Genomic DNA, 11,313 nt, shown 5'->3' with positions numbered 1-11,313 from the left:
GATAGTAGTGCAAGAAATAATGTGACTGGAATTAGCTGACAACCTGATGAGAGGCACAGCAGGCTGCCCTGAAAGCAGGAAAAGATGATTTAGGAAAAAAAGGAAAAAGAAAAAAAAAAAAAAAAAAAAAAAGCAAGTTTCCCTGTTAGGTTTTTGCTGTGCACCTCACCTGCTCTGGAAGTAGTTTGCTAGCTCTGACGCTTCATGGTTCAAGCTCCTCAGGTGAACGATTAAATTTCCAGAGTTGGTGAACATGGCGCCACATGTTTTGCACTCGTAAATCCGAGGCTTGCGGATAATATGCCGGGAAACCCGCATGTGGTGTTTATATTCCCCGAAGGAAGTGAAAGTGGCACTACATATCTGGCACCGGAAACAGCGTTTACCTTCGTGCTTCAGGCGATGCATCTTTAGCGAGTAAGCTCGGGTGAACTTTTTCCCACAGCGGTCACACTGAAATGGTTTAATGCCTGCAGAAGAGAGAGAAAAAGATGTTCACCTTTTGTAATGAGAGGTCACTGGAAAAATCCTTCCAGATTTCTAACAGCAAAAGGACGGCAACTGTGGCCAGTCACAGAGAAGTACTGGTTTAGGAAGAAACACTCTGGTTAACTTTAAAATGACAAAACAATTAGCACATAGCTGCAATTTCTCAGAATCAGTTGCCAATATATTTCATAACACTGTAACCTGTCTTTAACGGTTACATTTCTTCTTTTTCACACTTTAAAATGAACATAAGCTTCCATGGTCTGGACTATGGCTAAGATCCTGAGCCGCAGCCAAAAAGTATCTGATGCAGCAGTCACCTCAAACCATCTCTGAGTTCCTTTGATCTTGGGAGATTCTTGTGCCAGACTGGTTCCCAACAATGCAATTATCAGACTACCCTTAATTGCAATGTCTTTTTCTTGCTGCCTCTGGCCTCAGAGAAGCGTTCTGGCAGGGGGGACTTTGTGCACAGGGATGCCCCTGTAATGGTGATAAAAGGGTAAAGTAGCAGCCTTTATATTGTGTGGGAACCCTTATATACAAGAATTTTCAGCAACTTTGCATGACAGAGAACTCTCTACGATGGTTTAAGTTCATGCCTCGCTTTTTTGTTTTTTCTTGTTTTAATTTAGACATTCTGATACTAGTTCACTTTTCATTTAGTACAGGCACTAATACAACCCTAAGCCATGAGCTCTGCAACATGCTGCAGTGCCAGAGAGTACGTAATCACACCCAAACACAATTATTACAACATAAGACTGAATCACCAAAAAGTTAAGTTTAATAAAAAGTCTGAACTCCAGAAAGTGTAGAAATCCAAACGTGAGGTCAAGAATCTGGAATATGGAGCTCTATTCATAATAGGGCTGTCAAGGAATAAAAAAGGTTTTTTCAAAGGGCTGAATGTGCATCAGTCCGGGCTGCTAATTCCACCAGTCTTTCACTCTGCTTTCCTTATGTTCAAAGTGGGAGCTGAACTTTTAATTGGGGCTTTTATACTGAGAAAGCTGTAGTTAAGGTTACACTGAAACTCCCTGTTAAGCATGTGAAAACAAGTTAATATTCTAGAATATCGTCTTGTGGAGCTGAAACTTTTCATGCTTTTATACTGTTCAAGGGCATCTATTTTCTCAGATAGTTTGAGGAAAATCTCTTCGGCCATTTTGCTTATGTGAAAACACTTTTAATGCTTCCAAGGTCTGAGAGCTTCTTTTGCACACTAATTACTCTAAAACAGCTATTCAAATCTTTTCCAGCTTTGCGCAGGGGCTGCCAATTGACAGGTCAGCCAGAGATGCTTTGCTGAAGCTGTCTGCTGTCAATTACGACTTTAGCAACCTTCTTCAGATAATTTCACAACTGATATGCTCACACAGTTTGCTTTTTTAAATATTAAATGCATATTATTACTGCTAGCCTAAACACAGTCTGGTCATTTTGCCTGACGGTATTTGAAAAATAACTACCAACAGTGAAAAGATTATGTCTTGACATTTGTGGTTGCTCTGCCCTAAAATGGTACAGCATCTGAGTGCAGGTAAGTGTCAATCTCAAACTAGGAGATGCTAAACTGTTTAGTGCAATAACCCTTTAATACTCCCTCCATTCACTAAAATATCAATGCTCTTGATGGACACCGCTGAAAAGTCTTGAAAAATACTGATAGCAAAGACATTAAGTGTTCATAAAAAAAGAATGTAACTGTTTGAGGATCAAAACTCAGAGGAGACATCCATATGCTACCTACTACTACTATCTGTGGTAACTGTATTGGTTATCAAACCAATTCAATTGTCCTGCAATCCTTCCAAAAGTTCTGAGATCCAAAAGCATATGACATTCTTTCAATGCAAAGACATGAGATGGTTCATATTTTTAATGGCTGCAAGTCTCCTCTACAACACAGCAGACAATTATGACATCTAAGAGGAAAAAAATCAATCTACGTCACTTCTTTAGTATAATAAAAAAGCCAAGTATACTTTGAGATTTCACCTCAAATCTTTATAATGAAAATAATTTATTCTGATGACTTTCAGGCAATCAGATTTCTTTCAGTCCACACAAATGCTAATTATCCATGAGCACAGCTATCGGTCAGATCAGATGTATCAAAATAAGCATTCAATGAGACATACCTCTCTACCCAATCTTTCTGAAATCAATTCTCTAGCACCTGGCAGGTGATTAAAAAAAGAATTTCATTACTGTATTTGCTGCACAGAGAGCAAACCTCTGTGAGTCTATAAATTAGCGATTCTTGCAAGCAGAAACATTTCTTACCTGAGTGGATAAGCATGTGTTGTTTTAAGTTCTGAATGCGAGTGAACCGGACCCCGCAGGTTGGACACTGAAAAGGTCTATCTGGACCATTTGGGCTGGGTCTCTCTGTGCTGCTGGTAGAAGGAGCAATGTAGAGTTGGTAGGGATACTGAACGTTCTCCAAACTACAAAGAAAAAATTCACTGATTTATAAGCAAGCTATAGAAAAAATTAAGAACCCTTGTCCATGGAAATCTGAACCTTGAACATTTGAGAAGGAAAAAAAAAATTGTCCTTTTGTATTTCTGTGGAGATTTATATTTACATCGGAAATGTCTTCCTCTAAAGGGACATGTCTGATCTGCATCTTAAGTTTTATATACACTGACTTTGAAAATCTGAACAGACACAGAGTAACTTCTGTTTCTTTAGGCAACAGGTCTCAACAACAGCTGCAAACTGAATATAATTTTCCAGGCATGGGCATTTTATCACGCATATCGATGATTTACAAGAAGCCAACAGTCCCTGAGGAAGAATTTAAAGAACTGAGTAAATCGGAAAGAAAAGGATTATTTTGCAGTTTCAGTAATATTTACAAAGGAAATTAAAGCCGATTCATTTTTCATTTCAATTCAAGTTCCATGAACAAACATTAGTATCCACAATTACATATTTCTAAGTTTAAAATATTCATCTAATTAATCAATACGTGCTCCTTGTCTGATTCAATCAGCTCTACCACAATAACTCAAGCGTTGTACTTTAAAAAAAAAAAAAAAAAAAAGAGCACAGACTATATTAAAGGAACAATTTAACTTTCAAAGTAATTCATTTAAAACTGACTAATTGCTCCTACAGAGCCTCTAGCTGCAAACTGTGTTATAATACAAGTCCTCTGGCAAGACATTTGTTTCACCAAAGGGCATAGAGAAATAAAAACAAACGGGCTGGTACAAACAGGGTAACAATAGGAGTTTGTATTTACCTTTCTTCCCCTTTCTTGAGCTTTATGGTCTCTATTTTTTGTCAAATAGACATTTCAGCTTGCTCACAGCCTGATGGCAGATCAGACGTCACTGGCAGCAGGGATCTGCTCTGACCCTGAATCTTCCCTGCTGGTGACAGCTAGCATGGCCAGAACAATGCAATTTTACTCAACTCTTATGTCTTAAACGCGTGGTGAATAAAGAACAATGTCTCCCATTGACGACAGGCAGAAGGTCTCCCTAGCTGAACTAATCCTTTGGCTGGTACTTCCATCTCCAGCCCACATCACTGGTTTCTCGGCTCAGTTGAATTTGTGGACTTGTAACACACACGGGAACCAAGTGCACAATTTGCACAACTACATCTGCTTATCTGCCACACAAAAACCTACACGATCTAGGATCCTTTCTTTAAAATCAACACCCTAACTGTAGGTACTCTGGAAATAAGTGTCAGTACAGCTGTAAGAAACGGGTATCTGAATTCTGAGTACAAATGAGGGGTTTCAGCAGCAAAAGTTCCAGTTATAAATTTGTCTGGTGAGAGAGAGCATCAAGCATCTCTTGACATACACAAGATAAGAGCTTGTTGTGGAGTTTGGTAACAGTTTGTAAAACCAATGAGGATTTCTGGCCTTGCATGGAACTGGAGTAATATTCACTCTGAAACTCAGTACCAGGGATTTTTACAGAATTTTCCCCACACGTGAGGAGAATATTACCCCAAAAGCTGTATCTTATCCACAATAATGGAAAAGCTGGGACCAGGGAGCACAAACCAGACACACCAGGTCACCTCATGTATGGTGAGGGCTGAGTAGGCCCCGCGAATGGGCCAAGCCATCTGGGCAGGCCTGGGCTGCACACACACGGCACATTTCTGCTCTAACACAGACTGCCCACCCTGTTATTACAAGCCTCCTGAGAGCTGGGCTATTTTTTTTTTTTTTTAAACCGGACAAGCAATTTCATTGTCCTTCACTTCTTTTTATACACAGTTGTGTCCAAAAGAGCTGTGGAAAAGACAGATACTGGCAAACTTGTTGATCTCTGCTCAAGGGAATATTTACAAGAGGGAAGTTGCCAGCTCATATCCTAGGCCTGACAGAATATAGTTCACTGCCACTCAGGGGTCCAAAAATGATGCCTCACCACATGCATTTGCAACAAAGGAGGTTATTTTCAGGCATAGGTTCTGATTCGTCTAGCCAAATTTCTGCCATAAGCACTGGCACTCCTGCTTCTCTTTGTGAGCACTAGAAAAAGGACAGATTTTACTCAGATGTGGAAACACTGGTTTTATCTCAAGAGCTGGTACAACCATACGCTTTCCAGTTTACCTATGGAAGCTCTATCAGCATACATAATCAAATAGCCAAACTGATTTGGGCCCAAGATGGACAACTTTCCCCTCATCTGATATTTGACAAATATCATGCAATTTGACTAAGGGGTAAATCCCTTCAAAAAAGGCTTCCTTGTGCTCAGCTGATTGGAGAACTCATAATTAATATTTACACAGCTACGTGCCAACAGAAGTGACGGCTGTGATGCACAGGGCTGCAAAAGGGATCACTGGATGGGCAGCAAGAACTCTTGCTCTTAAATGTACATACAGGTATACACATGTAGTGTGCTCAAACAAGAATTAGGTTTTGTTCTTTGCAACAATATTTAAGCTGCTTTACAGAGAACTTCAACTTCTAGTGACATGTTTCTCAGGTCCTTCCTCCCTCATTGTGGCCAAACATGCTTGTGAAGAGGCAAAAGTACATTGTGCTACTAGAGCTTTCTAGGGAGACACTAAAACACTGCAGAAATTCGGAGCCACTGCTCTCCCTTTGTTTCCAGCTTTCTCGGGCCAGCTCATCCTCAAAGCCTGTACTGGTGCCAGCTTCTCTGCCACTGAAACAGAAACGAGATGTGCTATGGGGACAATCTTCCTAGAAGAAATTTAAAATAAAGATTTGGTTTTCTATTTAAAAACTTCTTAATGAGAAAGGCTGGTTAAAGCAGATAAAAGGCTCTCCAGCTACCAGTGACTGGCATGTTTTTTTTCCATTCTCACACTGCAAGCAGCTGAAATACCTATCAGTCACATAAGAGTGGACCTTAGCACAATGAAGAAATTACATTTAAAACACAATCACATTTTGTCTCCCCTGCTTCTTTTTCCTCATATACACTCAATTTTCCATGACTTTCAATTTGTGATAATGTGGCATTTAACAGCTGAGATTTATCTAACATCTGACAGAATTCCTGTAAGAGCTGAATTAAAAGATAGGTTTAGAATGTTTTAGCTGTAACGCTAAAAGATACGACCTGCAAGTTTTTCTTCTTTTCAGCAACAGATTATACACATATTCAACAATGTAGAACTAAACGCTGATAAATGTAAATGCTGGGATGCTCAGTGAGCCTAAAAATGTCCTCTATTTGTAAATAACAAGTGCTTTAGGAAAATGGGAGTTCTCATTATAATGGATCTCAGAGATCTTTTATAATTGAGCCTTTGCAACTCCTTTGTAAATGCAGCCACAAACTGATACAGAGACTATCTGTTAAATCAGCCAAGGCTGTGTTAGGCATCTTTATTAGAGAAGTGTGTTACAACCCAGAAGTGAAATATCTGAGAAAGAACATAACACATCACTGTGAAACAGTAGCTTTAATATTTACCAGATTCCTGCCTGTCTATTAAACTGACTACAACTGCATGTGACCTGCTGTTTAAAAAACACTGGTTATGGAGGAGAACCGATTTATTATGTTTGTTATTTAACAAAGAAAGTCAAGAGATAAAACATCCTAAAGTCTGAAATATTTACAAGTGTTTCCACAGTGATAAGGACAGTGTATTGGAAGACTTTTAGATTGACTAATCTTTTGCTTTATGAAAATAAAATACATACAAACTCAAATATGTATATTTCAATATAAACTCGCATTGTCTAATCAAAACTGATTTTGACATTATGAGAGTCTCCACTCATAAAACAATGTACAACAACTGGACTTAAAAGTAAAGGTCCATTAAAAAGCTACCAAACAACAAGTGACGAATTTTTTCTCCATTTGTATGTTTTATTTATCACATTTCCATTTGATTCATCTAGAGTTACATGTTTGATTATATTAAGAATTCTGTAGTATCTCATTTTATGCACCCAAAACTGTGCACCTGAATTGCTGCACAGTGAATGACAGGCCGTATTTATCTGTTGATATGCCCATCCTGTGCTTGAAATGGGAATTCAGGAGTCCCTTGCTTGAAGGGCTGGCACTGCATTTCGCACGTGCATATGAAAGAAAACTTCTTATGACTTTGAAAGCCTCATTTTACCCATTTAACTGATTCACAAATCAGGTAAAGTCTTGGAACTTTCATTTGAATTTATAAAATAAATCACTTGGCAGAAAATCTTAATTCCGCAGTCTAAAATTTTCATAAATTCCCATAACTATTAGTTCCCTTACTGTTATATAAACAACGTGCAAACTCTAGTTCATTTTGCTGATGGTTCTGTTACCCTGAGACTAATTAATTTCAAACTTGAGTGTAAGCTAAGGCAAATATTCTTTCCTTTTCAGCATGAAACAGACCTTTTTTGCAGAATTTTTCAGTGTGTTAAAGAGATTATATGTATATTGAATTTTCTGTGCAGATTGGGTAGAGTTCTGTAATTTTATGGGAATATTCTGAAATAATCCACTGCTGAAAATATGTATGCCACTTGGTTTTAGAATTATAGCTTTAAAAAGGAAGGGATTAGTTCTAATGCAACATGTGCTCCTACTACCAATTCAAACCCAAAGTGCTGGTTATTATTTTTACACTAAGATTTTCTAGCAGATGGATAAAATCTTCTCTGTCATACACAAAATCTTTTACAGGCAGTTATTTTCCCTTCAAATTTAATCCTACAATGGGACAGGTTTCAGATGGAAATGGCAGGAAAGATTTTATGAGCTATGAAAGCGCAGCTCTTCATAGTTATCTCTACAGGGAGTTTCACTTGACACAGTTTCTGGAACAACTCCCAAAGATTCACACTTCTTCCTCAGACCCACTTGTCTAACAAAACACTATGCAAAAGCTAGCTTGTCAATACTTTAAAACTTTTCCTGAGGAACAGAATAGCTATCTATACACCATACTTGACACAAACCACAAAAGCAAAGAAATAAAAGTCAAACCAATCGCGTGCACCCTTGTAAGCATCTTGCAGGTGCGTTGCTTTGCTCCAACAGAACTACCATAGAGCTTCGAGCAAACAGACCCATCTGAGCTCTGCTTTCTTTGCCAGCCTTCCCTTTCAAGGGATTCCCATAATAAAACACCCATCTCAACACAGCAAAAGGCTACTACATGTCTACAATTACCAACACACAGCGTCTTGGTGAAAAGCTACATAGGAAGTTTGGGAGAAAAGACAGAAGGCTGCTCTGTGGCTTAGGACAACAGTAATGTCAGGGGAAGCCACAGCCAGCTATCTCATCTTATTGCTTTTGTGGCTTTACGTCAGCTTCGGCACGCATGCAACCACACCTGTTTCACAACAAAGACTTTTTTTTGATTTGTGAATAAAGAGCAGTGATGAAGAAACAGTAAAAACATGAGTATCTTTCTTCACCAGTGTAGCCTGGAAATAAGACAGGAAATGAAAAGCAACAAGTAAGCAAATTCTGACTTTCATCACCTACATTCTTCTAAAGCATCTGATCCTTCAGGCACTGATTGTACTTTGATCAACACAGAGAATTATATGTACAAACAGCTAAACATTCTGGGATTAAGGCTGGGTAGGTTAATTACAACATACCACTTGCTGCAGAACAGTTTGCACACTACGTTGGTACATACCGATCATCATCATCTGCATGAGCGTTAGTGCCAGAGGTACTTTGGAGTGTGGGTAATCCCTCCGTAACCCCCTCATCTATTGAGCCTAGGCAAAGAAAAAAGGGCAACTTAATGCAAATACGTGTTCAAAAAGGGTTTGGGGGGGGCAGGTAAATACACATACAGCTTGCTTTCCCAAATCTCGGAGAGACACTGCTTCCTGGGTGATGAGATATTAAAATTGTCTTGGGAAAATCATTTAGAAAACCCAGAAGCAACGTGTTCCAATTCAATTTCTCCTCTGCACCGATTAGCTAGTAAACGGACAACTCAATAAAGGGCAAATATTTGGCACACCTAGAAAATGAAAAGAATCTATGTTAAATGCAGCCAGAGTTTATAAAACACATCCAGTACTAACACTGCAAAGCAGAAATGTTATTTTCACCTAAAGGGCATATCTCATCAGATTTCAAGACTTCATGAGCAATACAGTTCAGTTTTTCTACTTTACATGGCTTTTGTGTTCCAAATCTTCCACATACGTATCTATTCAATTGATAATGCCTTCATTTATTGATAAGATGCTGAGACGGGAAGAGCCCCCTGAGAAATTACAAATGCAACACAAAGGAGCCTAAACATCTGTCTGTACGAGAGATGTACACACAAAACCATTGAGAAATTCTGTTCAGAGCACCAACATTTGGACAAGTGGGTTTTAGAAACAGAACCTAAGGTAAATGCAGCACTAAACCAAACCTTTATGACTTTATTCACCTGAAGTGTCTGTTGCTCAGACAGGCCTCTCTCACCACCACTTGAAGTCTGGCATTCAAACCTCGTTTAGGCAAACTAAGCAAGGACATTTGGGCCTGATGTCACCATAACATACAGGGAATTTGGCAGTATAACATTCAAACATTTCTAAGAACTTGTAGATTCCTCCCCCAGACATACCCTTTGATAAAACCATCCTCTGGTTTGGTTACGTGCACCCATTTAGATAAACCGTGTTTTGTTCTCCTGTAAGCTGCGTGCAGGAAGCAGGCTGGATCTCCTCACGTTCCTCCTATTCCTCTGACAATGTCTATGCGTGCAATGCGAGGTGAGAAAACTAAATGACTGAACTCCACCAAATTTCAAAAGGATCAGGGCTGCTGTCATTCCTCTCCAAAACAGGGATTCCCACATTTATGATCAGTAACGTGTAATAACTTGGGAGCGATGCAGAAGAAAATTCGTCTTGCCTCCTCTTCCCTCTGTTGAGACAGAATACTAAGCACTGCTCAAACTTTTCTGAAGCCAAACAGCCTTTGGGTCTCTACCACTGAATCCCTCTGAGATGACAACAGATGGGAAGGAGATTTTGCTCTTTGCACCTAGGTTCTGAGAATGAGCACAGCTTAGGATAGTGCTCAGAGCTGCTCTTGCTGCTAGGGTAGCTCCAAGACAGAGGTTCATGAGCAGTCTGAATTCGGGAACCCTTCTCTAAAAGCACACTAGGAAAATAAAGCATCATTAGGTCTACAATGACAAGTGTCAGACAAAATGGAAAACCGAAAAGAAACAAAAGCATGGAAAGAAAAGCAGAAAACATGTTTATTTTATCAAAAAGAATGAGAGTACTTTCTCCAGAAAAGGCTCTCCTCCCTATAAAGGACAGAGTGTTCTACAAAACCTTACTGAAGTAAAAGATTATTGTCTTAAAGTACCCAGTGTTACGGCACCAGTGATGGGAGGAAACAAGCATCTCTAGCAGTTTCAAAATAACACTAATAGAATCAAAAATTTTAATTTTGCTATGAACTGACAAACTAGGGTTGGGAAATTTGCAACTCTGCAATCTGTGAAGTTACAAGAGTTAATCCCATTTTGATTGATCCTTCTTTCTCATGCTACGCTTAACTGAAAGTCTACCAAAAAAATAATCCCAATTGCTCCTCGGTTTAATTTTATGCCTTCACCTCTCAAATGGAAACTGTGCTAATAACTTAGAAAAATATCTTCTCATACATAGCTATTGTTGTTACTGTAATGACTTATTTATCGAGGCCCTGCTTCACGTCTCCTTCTGTATTATAAAGTGCCTCCAAATATAATAAATTGCAAATGAATGATTCTGAAATTGTCCAAAGAGTGAAGAAGAGCTTTTTGCAATATCAGAAATAAAGGCAAGAATGCTTTTATACAAATGCGCTATAAAACACTGAGATAAATATATGCAATTATACAAGGAAAATATCTTCAGGAAAGAGAAAGCTGTACTTTAACATATCTTTCTGTCTTCATTTGCTGTTCCTATATTACTGCATGAAGAAATACATCTCTGGGAGGTAAAAAGTGCTCTCTGAGCTACAAAGCATGCCTTATCATATATTTGGTACATAGGAACTGTGCAAAAAATGAGAGCATTGTTTCTCTTTATAGGAAAATGTGAATAAAAACTATTATCAGGATAGTTAATAACGTCATGCAAAGAGCGGTACACATTAATTCAAACGTATTCAAGGACAAAGAACAGATTTGCACTTTGAGGATTTGGGGCTGGCTAGTATACTGTTTTTCTCTACGTAGCCCTTTAAGGAAGAACATGCTGTGCTAATATCCTCAATAACAGACATTTCAAGTTTAAACATTATCATCACTAAGATCCTCCGCTCCATGCTGTACAAATGGTCAGCTTGTGACCTTCGTGGTACAAAAACTAGAATAGGAACT

The 11,313-nt window shown here is 38.8% G+C and overlaps 1 protein-coding gene across 5 annotated transcripts in view; it reads right to left on the bottom strand.

Annotated features, from left to right (window-relative positions):
• ZBTB44 (zinc finger and BTB domain containing 44) overlaps positions 1-11,313 on the bottom strand; it is a 41,443-nt gene that overhangs the window by 8,199 nt on the left and 21,931 nt on the right. For 2 of the 5 annotated variants that reach the window (XM_082777808.1, XM_082777809.1), the window contains exons 3-5: positions 8,614-8,698; positions 2,779-2,942; positions 170-470 (exon numbers count right to left, since the gene is read on the bottom strand). In XM_082777808.1, the coding sequence (XP_082633934.1) occupies positions 170-470; positions 2,779-2,942; positions 8,614-8,698 (550 nt within the window). The remainder of the gene's footprint in view (positions 1-169; positions 471-2,778; positions 2,943-8,613; positions 8,699-11,313) is intronic. The other 3 variants (XM_082777810.1, XM_082777811.1, XM_082777812.1) reach the window with 3 other exon arrangements.

The sequence above is a fragment of the Aythya marila genome, assembly GCF_965140915.1.
Source record: "Aythya marila genome assembly, chromosome: 23".
NCBI lineage: Eukaryota > Metazoa > Chordata > Aves > Anseriformes > Anatidae > Aythya > Aythya marila.
Note: the sequence above shows the minus strand (reverse complement) of the source record. Positions and strands in the feature narration are given on the sequence as shown.